Source organism: Ochotona curzoniae, unplaced genomic scaffold, assembly GCF_017591425.1.
Source record: "Ochotona curzoniae isolate NIBS_2020 unplaced genomic scaffold, NIBS_Ocur_1.0 contig_2723, whole genome shotgun sequence".
Taxonomy (NCBI): Eukaryota; Metazoa; Chordata; class Mammalia; order Lagomorpha; family Ochotonidae; genus Ochotona; species Ochotona curzoniae.
Genome location: NW_024465573.1, coordinates 1,067,188 through 1,086,573, shown reverse-complemented (window position 1 = coordinate 1,086,573; position 19,386 = coordinate 1,067,188). Strand labels below are relative to the sequence as shown.

The window sequence follows — 19,386 nt, the reverse complement described above, 5'->3', positions numbered from 1 at the left end:
TTTAGGCAGAGGCCTAGCAGCTTCCAGTGGTCAAGACGGGGGAGATGGGAGGCGTTATAGACTTGACTTTCTCATATTCTATCACACTCAAAATGTCCTTGGCTTCAGTGTACATTGGCAGACAACCTCTTGTAATCATTCCTCCGATTCCAGACAACGCTTAAATCATCCCCAGTAAGTAACCCTATCCCCCAAAAGGCACTACTGGCTGAAACCCAGGAACACCAAAGCATCTAACCCCACAGGCTGTGCGCATCCTCCTTAAAGGCTACACAAGGGATGGCTTCTACAGCCACTCCCTGCAGATCACTTCTTCAGAATTCAGACTGCAGGCTAACTTGCCACATGGGCAGTAAAGGAGCAGTGAGTGGCAGCCCCACCCAAGAATCGTCCTTCCTGCCCATTCCGACGACTGACTTCCGTCTTTGGACACTGAGGCAGTCAAGTGGTTCTATGCTCAGCATAGCGTCTACATCACTTTTCTGAAAGTTTTCACTGGGACATATTGTTGCTCATTGGTCTCCTGGTCTGAAATGACAATGTGGGCATAGATGATCTGTGTGTGACTCAGGAGCTACTTACGCATACAAGTTATACCAAGAACTAAGTTCATAGCTTCATGTTAGACACAGCAGTCATTACCATTTCTTCCAGTTGCACCTCTCCTTACATCTCCGAAGTGTTTCCTAACACTGGTTCTTACATTTGAATATCGTCTTCATTTTCTACGAGTTAGTTTATAAGGCTTCATTATATGCCTAAAATCTGTTTGCTGCTTATAGCAATACTGTTATCTGACATCTTTCTTCTTTTCTAGATTGTTCCAGCTGATACATTCACTATCAACATGTGACTTTGCCTCCACTACCCAAAGCTCTGCACTGTCCTCTTGGCTCCCCTCCTTGCCTTCTCGTCCCAAGCTGAAGCACAGAAGCACACCCTGGGGCCAGTCTTGGCTGTCTTCCTGTTGCTCATAGTGGTCTAGCAATGCCCTTCCTAAGTTAACATTAGGGAGGCCTGAAATAGCCTCAAGCAACTGTTTCCAAAATGTCCTGCACCAGCCAAGGAACTAACAGCAGGACAAAACACAAAGTGTGGGCTTGGAGTGCATGAAGCATTGTTAGTAGTTTCGGGATCAGTTGGTGGCAGTTTCGGTAAGGATGCTTTTCCCTTCAGCATTTAGTACTGGTACTGTGCAACTGCTACACGATGGCCAATGTACCTCAGCCTTTGGGACTATAATTCCTCATTCTCCAGAAAAGCAGACTCCTGAGTATTCCACAGTGCTCCTGGATAGGCTGCACCCAAGGAGGCCGGCTGCTGCACTCATTCGCAGGAAATCTCATCTCCCCCAGAGCTGGTGTCCATGTGATAGTTCATGTCACAAAACTGCCAACTCGTAAATGCAGACTCAGATCAAGTGAACAAAAGCCAACTCACCGACTATAAACTCTCTGATTATCAGAAAAATAACTACCCAAGATGTATCCAAATGAGAAAATTACTGGTTTGAGAGCATATTTTTGGCTGCAGGAAAGAAAAAAAAAAACTAAAAAAAATCAATATGTAACATTCACTTCAATAGTACAGAAAAGCAGGAAGAATTAAAGCTCTTACCTGAACTTCCAGCACATTTAAAGTAGAGTACGTGAGAAATCATTAACGAAAAATAACCAATCTGTCAAGTTCCCGTCAGGCCAAAGTGATCCTTGACTGTTCTAGTATACCAATAAGCTATTTTTAGCCCAAAGTACCAACCTTTTAAGTGGAGTGGTGGTGAACCCAGTAGGAATCCTCCCAAGATCTAACCATGAGATAGTCCCCTTTCTAATGGACACAAACCTCCCAATTTCCTCTCTACAGATCACTTTTAAAGCCTTATTTTTTCCTTTAATAGAAGGTGTTCCCATAGGCTCTTCACTTTCCTCTTTTGGAAGACAGCAAGATGACACACTCTTTGAGACATCAGCCCGGCTTACTGAGTGTCAAGAAGGAAGCAAAGTCTCTTACAAATCTGTGTACTTCGGGCAAGAAGGAATATCCTAGTCAATGTTCAAGGGGAGAAAACTCAGAAAATGAGATGTCCAACGACCTTTGGTAGTCTGACACTGGTGAACCGTACAGGGTGAAAGAAGGTGTTTTGTGTGCACTCATTCTTAGCAGTGAGGCCAGAGCACAACCTCTACTGTTGGCATGGCCATACTCAGACTACGAAAAGCTCAACTAGCATGACAAGAGGCCAAGAATTACTTTAATTTTGTTTTTTTTTTTTTAAAAAAAACATTTAAATGCAACACAACCATAAAATTGGTACATCACAGAAACAAAGGTCATTGCAGGCAATACTGATTGGAAATAGCAAAACACTTGGCTGGTGCAAAAAATGAAACTCTAAATTATATACAATCATAGCTAAGGGTGGTATTGAAAAACAGTCTTCCTTACTGTGATTCAAGACTTAACTTTCCATTATCTATTGCTTATTTATTCAAGGTTGTAAATAACACTTATATAGAGACAGAGATGTGTAAAAATGAAACATTGTGAAAAAAATACAATTTTCCCATTTCGTATGAAACTCAAAAGTGTAAGTTTTGTCCAATATGGAATGTACCTACATTTGTTTATATTAGGGCTCTAAAATCCATGTAAAAATCTTTTTTATTAAAAAAAAAAGAGAGAGAGAACAGCTGACCCACCATGCAAGTTTGCTGTATCTCTTGCTTGCTCAAAAAGTGAGCATTTCAGGTGAGGTCTGGGTTTTTTTTTCTGCCCAGAGTTTGTTATGACCGACTCCTTAGAAGTTGTACTGGCCCAGTTATGGAAACAGTTTCCATGAAGAGTCTGCTGGCAGCATCTGGATGAGGGCTGGTCTAGGGTAATGGTAGGTGAGTAGACAGGAGGGAGGTAAGAGCCCGAATCCTTATGAAGGATGGATGACACTCAGTTGTTAAACTTTAAGGGATATCCAATGGCTTTTTCCAGGCACTCAACTAGAGAGCCGGCAGAAAGAAAATCCCTCTCTACTTCTACAAATTTGATATAGATAGATTTAGGGGAAACTCCAGGATCTACAATACAGTTCTGGGACAAAAACCCATTGATACCAACCCAATCTTTGCTGAAGGTTTTGGTATTTGCTTGGAAATGTAAAAATAAACACTGCTGCAGAGTCCTGACCTCAGCAATCCCGAGGTAGCAATAGGTGATGCGGGTGGGTTCTATTTCCACCTGTAACGAGGCTTGTGTGGAAAGCGTTTCCAGGTCAACTCGGCCCTCTTTTCCTGGGTCCAGAGAACGCCGCTCCACGTGAGGCGAGAGGGGCCTCTCAATACATTCTTCATAGCCAATGGCATAAAGGCCAGGGCTTTTAGGGATGCCCCCTGGCAATAAATACTGAACAACGTTCCCACCAGTTGGTTTGGAGTGGGCAATGGGTATCCAGTCAATTTCCATGTGTAGCTCCAGGCACCTGGCTTCACTAATAGTGATCTCTAAAAATTTGTAGTAAACATTTTTCCAGTTCATTTTCTGCACTCGGGTCATAATAATCCGTCCCTCAGGCTTCTCAGAGTTGAAATATTCCCGAAGTCGCTTGCCCAGGGGCACCTGGGAGCTGATCTCAGCATAATGATAACGGATCTCCTCTTTCCAGCGTGTGTTATAACCAATTCCAAAAATGGCAAGTTTATTGGAAAGATGGAGCCTCGAAAAGTCTGTCCAGCTCTGAAACAGTTCCCATTTCAACTGTACTGATTCCAAAATCTGTACAATGTTCTGCATAATGTCTCTTTTCCTAGAAAGAGAAACAAGAGTCAAATTCTTCAGGTGTTGAGAACAGCACTGTTCAGAAAATCACGGAAATGCCTGAAGTCTTTCATTACAACTCAGAGCACAGCTGACGGACGGGAGCCCCAACCACCCAGGGGTGAGAGATGAAGTGATCAGAAAAGCATTTCCTGTCACTTAAAATAATTAACAGCTTTCTGAAAATTCAGTAATTTTGGCTCATACATATATACTTCATGAAGTCTACAACTGATTATTGGCTAATGACTTGACACAGAAACAAAATGAATTGAAATTAACTACACAGATTCAAGATCTGAGAAAGTGTCGAAAAATCAGTTGATAGGGTGACTTTTCCTTGCGGATCAAGGATTCTGCGTTGTACTAGCTAGTTCTCTACTGAGAGAAAATGGCCCAAGGCCACCGTCAGAACTCTAAGCCATTAACACTAGGCAGATATTTCAAAAAAAGAAAAGAAAAAGAAAAAGGAAAAATAACAAGCAGTTCTAAAGAAACTGTCACACTGGAAAACAAGGACCATTTTCAGATTCTTTTTTTTTTTTTTAAAGATTTATTTATTTTTATTGGAAAGGAGGACATACGGAGAGGAAAGATAGAGAGAAGGATATTCCATTCAATGGTTCACTCCCCAAGCATCCGCAATGGCCAGAGCTGAGCCAATCCAAAGCCAGGAGCCTCCTGTGGGTCTCCCACACAGGTGCAGGGTCCCAAAGCTTTGGGCCGTCCTCAACTGCTGTCCCAGGCCACAAGCAGAGAGCTGGATGGGAAGAAGGGCCACCGGGATCAGAACCGGTGCCCATATTGGATCCCAGGGCGTTCAAGGTGAGGACCTTAACCGTTGTGCTATCACGCCGGGCCCCATCTTCAGATTCCTGTCCTCTAAGATGAAACCTGGAGAACAGGCAGCACGGCCTAGAGGTTTTCACAGATATTGTCTGCTTCCTGCACTGCTCATCTCAGTCTAAATCTGGGTTTAAGACTCAGCGTGGAGGGGTAGTACTCCTCCCACAACAGAGTACCTGGGTTTCATCCCAGCTCTGGTTCCTGACTCCATATTCCGGCTAATGCTTGGGAGGCAATGGTGATGGCTCAAATAACTGGGTCTCCGCCACTAGACGTGAGTAGCATCTGGCTTCCAGCCATGACCTGCCCCAGCCGCAGCTACTGTGGTCATGACCCCAGCAGAATTGAGATTTCTCCCTCCCCCACCCACCACTGTCTTGATCTCTCTCAAACAGATTACTATTTAAAGTTACAGTGAGAACTAGATTTAAATGTAAAATTTAAAGCACAATGAGAACTAGATCCAATTATTGAAACATCCCTAAGAACTATATCTATTTCCTCTGATGTAATATTTAAAGATTTATTTGAAAGGCAGTTACGGAGGGAAAGAGACTTCCATCCACTGTTTCACTCCCCAAATGGCTGGAATGGCAGGGAGTGGGCCAGGCACAACCCAAGAAGCAAGCACTTAGGCCACTGGATCTGAAGTGGAACTGCGGAGCATCTGGAACTCAATCTGATGCAGTACAGGATGCAGGTGGCTTACCACACTGCACTGGACCACTACCTCAATGTCCTGGTTTTCAAATTTCAACCACGAGAAAAAGTTCAAGTGGCTTAAGGTCAGTGACTACAATTCTGGCAAATCTGAACCAGTTCCTGCATGGTCACATTAACAGGGCCACTGCAGTAGCTAGAGGAGAATCAGGTCTTTCAATGAAAGCACCTGTGGCTTTTTTCCCCAGAGATCTGAAAGAAATGGATTGGTAATAACTGGTGTTAAAAACAGAATTCAATTTCCTTTCCTTTGGCACACTGACGTCATTCTGATGTCATAATCTTAAAAGATAATAACTTTCCAACAAAAGTTGTCCGGAAGTCTACTGATCTGGATCATAAACTCCAGAACAGGGTAATGACTACAATTTTTAACTCCTCATTCCTGAACTCTTACCAAAAGATATTATGAGAGGGAAACGAGAACACACAAGGGTAGTGGCGATGGTGATTTCTTGAATGGAAATAACTGGGAGTCTTCCTTGTATATTTTGTTACCTATCACAGGCCTCTCAGCCTTTTTCCCATCATCTCTAAAATACCAACCACATGTGTGGCCTGACGCATACAGCTACGAGGGGGTAACCAGGCATTCCCTACTTGCCTAGTGGATTTAGCCAGCTCAATTAAAGCCATTCAAAAGGAACCCCTAACACAACTTTGAGAGCTATGATGTCGTTAGAGGTGGAAATGACGCAGAGTCTCAGGGGACCCTGTCCTGGACCTGCTTAGTCATTCCTCCAGCGTGTGCAAACAGGTCACCTCAGAGCTTGCATTCCGATTCTCATAATGTGGCACCAAAAGGAAGGCAAGTGTGCCTTGGGCCGTTCTATCATCTCACCTAAACCCAGGTAAGCTCAAATTCCTGGGAATCACCCTTGAGCCTTATTTAATGCACCAGATATCCACATCCACACACAAGCTAACACCACCAACACACCTGTTTTGTGTAACATGTTTATTTGCTTGCTATATACAAAATTCCAGATAACCTATGGAGAAGGCAAGTCAATGAGAGGTGCTTCCTTGGTGCTATGGCTAGGACTTCCACAGCACATCTAGTTACTTTCTGATCCTGTCCCTATGCATTAAGCTCAGCCAGATACCTCTTAGCAGAAATGCGAAGCAGCTACTTACTGTGCTTCTTCAGAAGATTCTTGTTTTATTTTTAATGTTCTCTTTGTAACAGGTATTTCATCTGAAAAGCAAAGATATGAAACAAATTATGTTTTTCACATTGTGGCAGACACTTACACACAGATAAAAAGCTATATTAACTGATCATTCCATGTTTTCAACGCCAGGCCTCCATTCTGGTGTCCAACACTACCCAATGACAGATTCATAAATTTCATTCGGTCTTACATAATGAGATGCATACATTTGTATGCAAGATCAGAAACCAGCTCTACAAGTATAAAATTCTTCAAGGTCACCAGCGGATTTCTGGCTAGGAGCTTAAAGTTTAATTTCACTGCAAACATGATTTTAAAAGGACAAGAATGGAAATAATTCTGTTCAATTTGGATTTTCAGTGTAGGTTTTACAGAGCAATTATTCCCTCAATATCAGGATCAACATATTCTGCATGTTATTTTTTCCCCCAAAGGTTTGTGTAATTTAACTCTATGGTAAAACCACTGTTTTAGGATGCCAGAGTAATTCAGACCTTATCACTATTCTGAGATTAAGATGTGATCATTTGGCACCTATATTTTTTATTCTTCTATGTTAAAGTTCCTCTCCTACATACTGTTATTTTCTTAGCCTCTTTTTTCCTCTCTCCTAATAGTTTAAATAAAGATTTTTTTTTATCTGAGAGGCAGATTTAGAGGACAGACAGAGAGATATCTTCTATCAGAATCTTCCATCTTGTTCATTCTTCAGATGGCCACAATTAGGCCAGAGCTGAGCTGATCCTAAGCCAGGAACTTCTCCCAGGTCTTCCATGTGGGTGCAAGTGACCAAGGGCTTGAACCATCCTCCATTGCTTTCCTGTGCCATAGGCAGGGAGAGCTGGGTTGAAGTAGAGCAGCCAAAACTTGAACTGTGGCCCATATGAGATGCCAACATTGAAGGTGGAGGATTAGTGTGAAAAGCCACTGCACCAGCCCCATGATTTTTAACATTTAATCCTTGACCAGTGTTGTGGCATAGCCGGTAAAGCCACTGCCTGTGACATAAGCAGCCTATGTGAACACAGGATCATGTTCCAATTGCTTCACTTCCAACCCAGTTCTGTGTTAATGGCCTGGATAAAGCATCAGGAAGATGGTCCAAGTACCTGGACCTCTGCCATCCATGTGGGAAACCCAAATGAAGCTAATGGCCATTGTAGATACTTGGAAAGTAAGCCAGTGCATGGAAGCCCACTAAATCCACTGTCTGTCTCTCCCATTCTCTCTGAAATTCTTTCAAATAAATAGTTTTTAAAAATTAGTCCTTTTCTTTTTGAATTAGCATTTCTTTATCATGAGGAATTTTGTTTCTTATGCTATGTAAACACATGGTACTGTCCATACTACTGAGACGCTGCCTGAGTACCGCGCTGGGGAGTAAGAACATTTACTTAGAAGTAATAGTTCATTACACCAGTTGCTGTTGGTGTATAATGGTGCAGCATAAACTTGATTAGTACTTTCAAATTATGAAAATCAAAATGGGAGCGCTTAATGCACAGAAGCTCTTAATTAGGCAGCACAAATGTAGATGTGAGGGGTAGGACTTTCAATTCCCACTTCAAATGCCTGTGACTGTGTATAAGTCACTTCAGCCTGCTGGGATGGGTTCTCTTGGAAAGTCTGAAGAACTGTGATCACTGGCACAATCCAAATAACAGCTGTCTTAAGGATAAATGGGGAATTCCTCTCACTTTCTATTCAGGCTGAATTCTAGGAGGGAACCTTTTCCAAACAACAAACCTTTGAGAAGAAAAACTATTTGGGTTGAAGGAAGGTAGATATTGCTAAGCGTCAGAGCTCTTGGCAGTTATCAGGGAACTGTAAGGTGCAGGGTGTCTAGAACAGCACAGCAATCTCCTATGTGTCTTTAGCAATCTTGCTGGCACCCAAATCACCTAAGGACCAACAGCAAGCACTAGTTGGAAGTCTAAGACATCACATTCTGTTCCCAGAAGACTGCTGGATGCCCTGTGCAGGGAGCATGCAGAGTACCAGAAGACATTCAAGTCTCGGTTTAGACAGAAAGGTGTAACACACACACTCACACTCACACAGCCTGTAAACATTGGTTTTCTTACCCAATTCCTGATCTGTTGGATAGCCATGGAGATCCTGACTGTGGTTTCCCCAGTCCTCCTGTGAATAGTCCTCCATAGTGCTGCCATCTGACTCCAGCTCCTGGTACAAGCCACTACTGTTAATAAGTACAGGCTGGCAGGGCTGAGCATCCCATCCTCCCTGACCAAACACCTGTTCCAACTGTTCAAATGTGTAACTGCTCTTTCTTTTCCCAACACCATGTTCTTTCACCCGACTGTAACACCTGCGAAGGGTCTAAGACACAAAGTCTTTTGTTATTCCTTTAAAGCTGTACTTCCTCTTCCAGATACGGACCACAGATATTAATTACTATTAGACAGACACAGACAAACAAACACAGACACATTGTTACAGGAATGCTACATTTCAAATTCATTATTATATTAGAAAAAATACTAATTTAGCATTTACTCAAACATGTTATAATTCAAACAATTATTTTGCAATTAATTATCCATTAAACAACAAAAAACATAACAACATTATTGCATATACCCCATACACATATTTTAAATACCCCCACCCCCATTTAAAAAGAATAAGGGGCGGGGGGAAAAACAAGAAATACCAGCCAGCCAATAGGATGCACACCTGCCACAGAAGAGAGAGCTGCTATTGTGCCCAGAATTTGGAAAAAGTGAGGGAAGGGAGGACAGAAAGAAGAGTTTCCCAAAGCAAAGGCTACTTTCTTTACTCTTAAGGAGAGATACAGGGTAGAAACTACTGCCTACACAGATTAGCTAGTAAACCAAATCCCTTATGTAACCTAGGTTCCTTCCTAACTTCCTCTGTAAGGAAGCCGCTGAAATGTAATTCAGAAGTCAAGTCAACAATGCCACAGATTCCCAGTCTCAAACATCAATCACCAAGAAACACTACACTAACATCTACCTTTGAGAATTAGACAAGTTCATTCATCTATTCTGCTAAATCACATTGCCAGCTAAACCAACCAGCCAAGGAGGCCAATCCTCTTATGTGGGGGAGGATGAGGTGGAGGGATTTTTTTTTTTTTTTACTTCTTTTTATGCCACTTGGTATACAGCAAATGAATATTATGCAAGTTCACAAAGACTTGAAATACTGCCTTGTACAATTCTTCAATTGTTTTCAAGGCTTATATTTCTAATGCGTATTTCAGCTTATTAGAACAGTTTCCTAAGATTAATGGTGCATATTGCACTGGCATGCATTTCAAAAGGTAAGTTGAAGACTTAGTCCCAGCTTCAAAATTTGTTTGGTTACATGCACTCTCTATCCCATCCATCTCTGCCTCCCTGTGTTCCTTCTAACTTCTCTCTACTTTCCTGGGTTTCATGACAACTAAGACCCCCTCCCCTGGGGATTCCCAAATACTTTCTTACTCAACGAGCAAAATCAGCTCACCTGAGACTTAGTTTACGGGCATTACCCACAACACAAATTTCTAAGTGTAAGATTACTTTCTATAAGCCACATAAGCCACTAAACTTCCCATTCTCACCAAACTAATCTTCATAGAGCTTCTAGGAAAATTTAGGACCCTGAAGCCAGAGGTTGCAAGCTGCAAGACACTCCACCAAACACACGAAAAACCTGTCTCATGAGACCAGAAATCCAGATGAGCAAAAGGAATAAAAGCATGATACATAAGATGATCCTGTTCAGACATGACCAGAGCAATGACTAAGGGTCACCTATCAGCCTGCCTCCTGCACAAGCACCTGTCTCATTCTCTTCTTGGAGAGCTTTTCTAGTGCCTTAGAGAATTAAGTTCCTAAAAACATACTCAATTTTCATTTACAAGTGTTTATTCTTCTCTTTGCAACCACATGAGACAAACTTTCTAGAACAAAACCAGAAACATAAACCCTGGAAATGGGTGTCATGGACAATCCTTCCCCTGGAAGGAGACAAGTGCCTGCAGCAGATCCCATTCGACTTCCTACACACTCTCTCTTTCCCAGCACTTTCTGCCCTTTATGCCGGGATTGGAATTTGAAATCTCAAACATCCCCTGCCAATTTATTTTTATCTCACAATGCCTAGTTTCTGCCTCCAAGAAAACCCCAACCACTCTTCTCAACTCCTCCAAGGACCGTAAATGGAGACTCCCAATCATGTCCCTTTCACCCTTCCAAGGCCATAAATGGAGATGGAAACCTTGCCACTGCTCACTGCTTACTGGCTGCCTAGAGAAAAACATCCACAATACAGAAGAGCCCAGGCAGCTCTGTCACTGAGGGTAATTTCAGAAGCCAAGGATAATGTTCCTTTGAAGAAAGTTACCATACTTATCAAGAAGTGACACAGACATAAGCAAAGCCACCAAATTCTGGCAATACATGTGGTAGAAAATCACAGAAAAAAAAAAAAACTTTGAAACTCTCTGAAATCACCAACTTGAGCTTAAAAATTCACTTGGTTGATATAATTATGTATAATAAAATTAGCAGTGTCTAATGGCTATGGAATGAAAGAACAGGTGCTCTACTGACACCTGTTACTCGTAGTGCACTTTGCAAACACACTTTATGGTGTAGTATGCTGATATATAAAATATCTATCAGGTGCCTGAAGGAAAGATGCTTGGTATCTTCTAAATCCCTATGTCAGGAATTTGATATACTGAATTAATGTTAAAAAGATTTTAACTGATTTTAACTCTTAAAAGATATAAAAATTATAAGAAGGAACTTCTGAGTTGGGAAAAGACGACACATCCTAGGAGAAGTCATTTAAATGGGACACATCAATTAAGACAGGAAAAAAGCAAGAACTTACACAGCAGTTCTACTGTTTACTATGAGAAATGCTAGGGTCTACTTAAACTTGAGGGAGTTTAGAAATGCATAAAAAGGACATACAGAGACCTTCCGACTCTTTGCACCATAATAAACCAGAAAAGGCCAAACATTTCATAGTCTAAATGACTAATCAAAGCAAGTAATTAAAAATTTGTATGTCTGTGTCGTCTCAAAGCAACCAAATTTAAAACCTACGCTGAGATTACAGTAATTCAGAACCTACAAAAAACAAAATCTCAGCTTCCATTTCAGATAACTACCAATCCAGCACGAACCTCAATTTGGCTTTCTGAGAGAACATGTACTATTCAACACAAAAACTGCTCCTCCTTCTCCTTCCTTTACCTCATTGACTTGGCAAGTTGACAGTAACTTAAGCTCCAAGAGATTTCTGAAATCTAAGAAGTGGGAGGTGGCAAGAACTGGCTGAAATTACTAAAGACTATACTAGTCACAATTAAAATAACAAATTTGGGGGTAGGTGTGATAGCTCAACTGGCTAATCCTCCACCTGCACAAATGCCAGCATCCTTTATGGACATCAGTTCATTTCCCAACTGCTCCACTTCCCATCCAGCTCCCTGCTTGTAGTCTGGAAAACAGTGGAGGATGCCCAAAATCTTGGGACTCCACACCCATGTGGGAGACCTGGAAGAAGCTCCTGGCTTCGGATCGGTTCAGCTCTGGCTGTTGCAACCACTTGGGGAGTGAACCAGCAGATGGGAAGATCTTTGTAAATCTGTCTTTCCAATAAAAATAAACAAATCTTATTAAAAACATTTCCCCAGTAAACTGAAACTGTTTTTGGCTCCACCCTGGAGGCAGAACTGTAATAATAACATCGTATCTCAGATGAAGCCATAGGGACAGATGTCAGGAGTCAAGAAAATCTGGAAAAAACTAATAGCTTGATCAGGTGGTCAACCCAGAGGCTCATGGGTATTTGATTCAGAGAGGAAATGCCAGCTGAATGCTTACTAAATCCACCATGTCAAGTGGTCAGCAACTACAAAAGGAAAAAAACAGAAACTAAAACAGAGAAAAGACTTGAAAGATGTCCCATTACCAAAGCAGGGAAAAACATAAGATGGCTGACAACTGACAATTTATAGGACAGACTGAAAGTTTTGCCCAAAGTTTAAGATTAGAGTAAAAGGAAATGAGAGTTAAAAGAAGACATTCATTGTGGATGAATGTATGGAGGGGGTCTGTGGGGGCAAAGGGCAGGTAAACAAAAGCAGGAGTTTTAGATTGGCAGGATTGGGGGATTTAACGGCAGCAATGCAGAGAAAGACCCAGGGTTACAGTACACGTAACATTAAATACAGTGCACAATGCAGCTATCTTGCCAAAGTAAGTAAATCCAGTATTGGGTTGTATAAGCAGAGGAATCACATGTAAGCTATCGAGGTGGCTCTTCCTCTCTATTCAGCACCGGTGAGGCCACAGCTGGAGCACAGCATTCAGTTCTGGGCATCGAACCAGCTACAAGAGAGGGAAATTGTAGAGTTCAGAAAAGGGCAAATAAAATAATGAAAGGCTTGGAAAATAAGATCTATAAGCAGGGCCAATGGTTTCACCAAAGCCCTTCCTGACATCATATAAACTACTTTGGTGGTAAAGTTAAGATTTCTTCTCTTTTCCAATCCCTCCTTTGACTTTCCAGAAATGGGAAGAAGTGAATTCTTCCTTGGTTCAGCAAAACAGGGAGCAAACTAAATCGCAGAGGCACATACCAACCAATTGCACTAATGGTTCAATAATTTTCAGAAATTTTCCCATTTAATACAATCATAAAATAATCACCATGACAAAATTGCTGTTCTAACAGAACTGACCGTAAGTGGAACAGAGCATATAATGAGAAGGAACAGAAATAAGGAATAACAGCTCCACCCATGTGTCGTTTAGGAAACACTGGTTTGATCAGTCTTAGATGTCAGATGAAAACCAGTCCATCTGCAGGGAGGATAGCTTAGTTATAACAGCAGGAAACAATGTTACAAGAAAAAACAGGCAGGGAAATAGGTTTTCAACTGTAGATGTCAAACTGGCCATACTAGAAATGAGCTACATACCTTAGCCCAACCCTGTCAACTAATTCGATGAACACGCGATTTCCTTTGACACAAGTTGTTAAATAACGAATGCACTTATCCACAAACAAAGCCTTTCTCAGAAAAGCATTAGAAACAATACTTCAGGCTAAAGCAGGTGTGTATTTTAAAGCAAAGTGTGAAATAGATCTTTTCTTTCTTCTTTAAAGTTACTTTCACTGTAATAACTATAACTAGCTGCTGTTATCACATGAGGAAACAAAACTAACTTTAATGTTATATAAGGATGTTTAAGACAAGATTTTCCTTTATTAACTATATTTTGTTGCTGTGAGCATAAAATAAGAAACAGACAGCAGACATAAGTGAGTGAACACATTCTGTGTACACTAAGGGGATGTTAAGAACATGGTAGCAACTCATGTTTTGGCATAGAGCTATAATTAGTGATCAGGAAGTGATTTAAGGCAAAAATCTATCTGGGTCCAACAGAACTTTTACTACCTATCGCCACCTTGAATTTTCTGACATTAGTATCTCATAAACTGACCAGCCAGTCACCTAAATTCTTTAAAACCCACCAAACAGAACCAGTATTTACTGCAGAGGGTCAAACACTGCTTGGGAAACCTGCTTCTCCTATGGAGGGTCTGCTTTACAGTTCCAGCTCTTCTTCCAGTTCCAGCTTCCTGCTAATGTGTTTCCAGGGAGGCAGGAGGTGATGGCTCCAGCACCTGGGTTGCTGCCAACCAGGTGGGAGACCCACACAATTTCTGGCTTCCGCCTCTGACCTGTCCCAATCTGGCTGTTACAAACATCTAGGGAATCCACCAGCAGCTGGAAGACAGTCTGCCTTTCAAAATATGTTTTAAATACTTGAACAAACTTACACTGTTTTTTCTCAAGTGTTTCATTTTCACTGTTCCTCTCCAGAACAGAAATTCTTAAAGGGTCAAAATCCCCTTCCCAAGAAAGTGCACACTTACAGACACTGAATTCCAAGTGGTATGTGGACCCACCGAAGAGCCCACCCAAGCAGCACTTGAGTTAATGAGTCTGTCACATACTATTTCACTTTTTTTTTTTTGACAGATAAATGTAACATTGAGTTGGCTCTCCACAGCTACAGCAGGTTCTGCATCCCCAGATTTAACCACCTACAGATTTGGGGGACACAGAGTGTCTTTACTGACCATATACAGACATTTTGGTGATTAGTCTTCTAAACAATACATGATAACAACTACTTGCATAGCATTTACACTGTCTTAAGTATTACAGGTAATCTAGAAAAGATTTACAGCATACTGGAGTGCACAGACTGTATGCAAATACTGTACCACTTCACGGAAGGGACGGGAGCACCTGTGGGTTTTGGTTATTATGTGGGGTTCTGGGACCAATACCATGAGGATACCTAAAAGACACTTATGACTAGAAACTCTAAAGTAAGGTACACTTGTGTTTTAGGCTTATCAAGAATTCTAAAGACAGAGACAACCAGCTTAATACAACTAACCACTCTGCTCAGTGTCCTGTTCACTCAGAATGTAAATTAATCAACCCTGTTTCTTGAAATAAACAATTTCACTCAGGAAAGGCAAATAAAGATACTACTTACTCTTCACAAAAATGTAGCATTTTTTTCTACCTGCTGAACAAGGTGGAAACTCTTCTGAAACAGTACTTAACACAATACTAACAGATTCATTAGTTATGCTGATTGTCTATCCCACCTGAATCACAAAATACTTGGTTGCTCGTTGTCTGCCTGACCTACCAACACAGTACTTACCCTTGGTAAGTAACCAAGGGTCACAATTTAAAACTGGGAAATCCATATATTCAAAAAGAAGTAAAATTCTTTATGACATCTCTAGCTCACAGTCTGCTGTCATTCCAACACCATTCATATTTTGGTCAGCAGTGTCTCATTTACAAAGATAGATCCTCACTCTGATCAACTATGTAAACACCATAAAAAAAAAGACAAAAAAAGATCCTCAATCGTCCTCAATTCCTTTGAATTCCCTGCTGCAGTTGACACTCCTTATCACCAATCAAATACACTATCCCTGCCAAATCGCACTTAATAAAATTTCCACAGATTCATAGTGGGTGAGTAGAGCTGCCCAAGGCTCCACAGCCTGCAACTTCTAACACATTCTGCAAGTTTTAAATGGGTAAGAGCCTTAAAGATTATACAGCTCAACTTCTAAATGAGAAAGCACAGCCCAAAGTCAACTAAGTAGTCCTTCAGAGGCTTGGCGTGTGAAAATTATCCAATATCTAATAAAACTTTGATGCTTCCTAAGAAGATAACTTCATTAGATTTTAAGTTCCATAAGGTTAGGATTTTGTTCAGTGTCTTCATTCCCCTGCTTTCATAACACTGCCTAATCAAGTAGATTATTCAATAAATATTTAACAAATAATGACTTTGCTAATTTTAAAGCATTAAACCACTATCAGGGAGATTTAGTATTTCTTAGTTAAGAAAACCAGGGAATTCATTGTTTAACAACAATAGACTGCATTTATAAAAATCAGTAACTCCAACTTAGCTAAGGCTCCTAAAACCTTTGAAAAAAGTAGGAACAAGGGAGATTATAAAACACAGAACAGCTATCATTAGCTAGGCAAACTAATTTCTTTGTAATAAAGGAGGGCTAACTGCAGTGAACAAAGCTATTGTAAAAAAATATCAATCTAGATAGCTCTCTTTGGGAGCAGAGCTCAGCAAACCTGTTTAAATCTTAATCTTTATGCCTGACAAATGAGGCAAATAAAGTATTCAAGAACACACAGCAGTTCTGTCAAAGGCAGAGACTACTTGGGTTTAAGAGGGTCAGCCAGAAGAATGATCACCACAAGGCCAGGACTGCAGACTGTACAGTACAGACTAGGGTGGATTCTATCCGCCTGCTCTTCACTCTCCACCTGGCCATTCCGTGCTTTAACTGCTCAGTTCTGTTGTCAAGAAGAAAGCTTGCACCGAATTCACAATTTGGGAAATTCTGATGCCCAATGAGTAGCAAATCCTAAAATTTCTACTCTTTTCATGCTAGCAGCCGAAGGTCTTAGCCATTCAGATCACAAAGGAAAAAAGACAATTTCTCCAGCACGGCTATCAGAAACATTTTTCATTGCTCAAGGAACTAACTAACCTCCTATGGTCAGAAAGTCTTAATCGTATACAATACATATCTCAGATGGACATTCAACATTCTATAAAAAAGCCACACACTATCATGCAAGTTTGTGAATCAGGACTTCTTCAGGAAATAATAACCCTTCAAGACATGAAATCCTCAAGTCTATCTCCAGTTAGAACAAAGTCAAAACAGAGGTGCCGGTGCTGTGGCATAGTGACTGCCACCTGTGACACCAGCATCCCTCAAGGGCTCCAGCCGAGTCCCTGCTGCTGCACTTCAGATCCAATCCCTGCTAATGCTCCTGGGAAAGCAGCAAAAGCTAGCCCAAGTATGTGGACTCCTACCCCTATGTTGGAGGCCTGAACAAAGCTCTTAACTCCTAGCTTTGGCCAGACCCAACCGTGGAAGGTCTCTCTCTATAACCCTGCCTTTCAAATAAATACACTACTTTTTTAAAAATTAGGGTAAATTGGGCCCAGCACAGTAGCCTAATGCCTAAAGTCCTTGCCTTGCATGTGCCGGGATTCCATATGCCGCCGGTTCTAATCCCAGTAGTCCCACTGCCCATCCAGCTCCCTGCTTGTGGCCTGGGAAAGCAGTGGAGAATGGTCCAAAGGCTTGGGACCCTGCACCCATGTGTGAGACCTGAAGAAACTCATGGCTCCTGGCTTCGGATAAGTTCAGCTCCAGCCACTGTGGCCTGAGGAGTGAATCAGCAGATGGATGATCTTTCTGTCTCTCCTCCTCCTCTCTGTATATCTGACTTTCCAAATTTAAAAAAAAAAAAAAAAAGTGGATCCTTAGAGAAAAATTAGGGTAATCTGAACTAATCAGCTGATATAAGCAGGGACAGGTAGCTCCAGTTATAAAAGAGAGGCAAATGACACCACCTATCTGGAATGTCCTCCCTTGAAAAGGGAAAAAAGTTGGTAGAGAACTGACTTACCTTGGAAGTCATTTTCAATGGATCCCCCATATCACTTCTGAAGCCACTATGTCAGTACAAATACCATGTTGTATTTCTTCTTCAGTATTTCACACTCTTGCAAATCTCAAATTGGTATTCAGATACCATCAAAGGAGTGGGTGTCTGGCAGGGCTAAGACAATGCTTGGGATAACTAAATGCCACACTGGGGTGAGAGTTCAAATCCTAGTGCAATTCCAATTCCAGCTTTCTGCGAAGGAGTATCCTGGGAAACAACAGGTGCTGGCTCAAGTAGTCAGGTCCCTGACACACATGTATGTGGGAGACCTTGCTTTTGTTCTGAGCTCCTGGTTCTAACCTGGCCCTTTCCTTGGCTATTGCAGGAATTTGGAAAGTGGGATATTCTGTCTCCCTGTCTTTAAATAATGCAAACGTTGAAAAAAAAAAAAGCAGTTTTTTTTTTTAAAAAAAGATTTATTTATTTTTACTGCAAAGTCAGATATACAGAGAGGAGGAGAGACAGAGAGGAAGATCTTCTGTCTGATGATTCACTCCCCAAGTGACCACAATGGCTAGTGCTGAGCCAATCCAAAGCCAGAGCCAGGAACTTAAAAAGCAGGTATTCTTAATGTAAACTTTTTACTAATATGTGATATCTAAAAAGCACATTCAACACAATTTCCTAAGATATTTCTGACATAGTAGGAGAGAACCATTGATCCTGCCGTGTAAAACATGCTCATTATGGACTGTCTTCAACCCTCAACTCTACCTGTACACACAAGAAAACCTCTGCCACTCCCCAAATCATCCCTAGATCGAAGCTGAAAATAAAGCTGTCAAGATCAGGTTTTCCCCCAATTTCCTACTGAGTGGGCTGGTTTATAATTATAAGTTGACTATTTAATTTTCTATTATTTTCTTGCTAAAAACTACCACTGAACTAAAAGTGACCACATAATCTATAATGCACTCTCTTCCCATCGGTTAATTTTATGTATTTGATGGTCTATACATACATAAATAAAAGAACCTGACTTCTAGATAAAAATTACCAAAAAGGCTACTAGAATCCTCTATCAGGACACTTAGTATAAACATTGAATCAAGTCAGCCAATCGTAAAATAAATAAATAAATAAATAAATACCAACATCGATGCCATCTCTCAAGTACACTGTGTGAACTACGTCATAAATGTATGAAAACACATTTTCATATCCTGACCCCATTTAAAAAAAATTTTTGTAACAACTCAGGAAGTTGTTACAAAGACATTCAGATGATCGTAACAATATTTTTATGGCTCATTTAATCTAGTTTGTATACTTGATCTTTAGCTTTACGAGTATTGCTAAGAGAAATGCCCACATGAGAAAACTATCTTCTACAAAAATTAAGCCTTTCCGTTATGTAGCCTGGTGCACTATGGAAGGTAAACTGTAACTACCAGTTCCTGAGGCGTGGGCTAAAGTAGCATTCCTATCTTTTAAAAGAAGGTTAGGCCAGCACCATGGCAAAGCCAGTTGTGCCTCCACCTGCAGCACGGGCAGCCCAGATGCAGTTCTCCATTTTCAATGGCCTGGGAAAGCAGCAGAAGATGGCCCAAGTGCTTCGGCTCCTACATCCACATGGGAGACCTGGAAGAAGCTACTGGTTCCTGGCTTCAGACAAGCTGAGCTCTGGCAGTTGCAGCCATTTGAGGTGAGAATTAGAGGATGAGAGCTCTCTGCCCCACTCGAGGGGGCCAGATGTGTGTCTATATATCTCCCTCTCTCTGTAACTCTGCCTTTAATTAAAAATAAATG

General features: G+C 41.2%; 1 protein-coding gene across 4 annotated transcripts in view; it reads right to left on the bottom strand.

The window, feature by feature from the left end:
• Positions 1-2,237: 2,237 nt before the first annotated feature.
• Positions 2,238-19,386, bottom strand: part of MSANTD2 (Myb/SANT DNA binding domain containing 2) — a 36,460-nt gene continuing 19,311 nt past the window's right edge. The window contains exons 2-4 of one of the 4 annotated variants that reach the window (XM_040976771.1): positions 8,633-8,888; positions 6,511-6,571; positions 2,238-3,796 (exon numbers count right to left, since the gene is read on the bottom strand). In XM_040976771.1, coding sequence (XP_040832705.1) covers positions 2,944-3,796; positions 6,511-6,571; positions 8,633-8,888 — 1,170 coding nt within the window. In that variant the 3' untranslated portion in view covers positions 2,238-2,943. Of the gene's footprint in view, positions 3,797-6,510; positions 6,572-8,632; positions 8,889-12,700; positions 12,926-19,386 lie in introns of those variants that run through there. The other 3 variants (XM_040976772.1, XM_040976773.1, XR_005883451.1) reach the window with 3 other exon arrangements.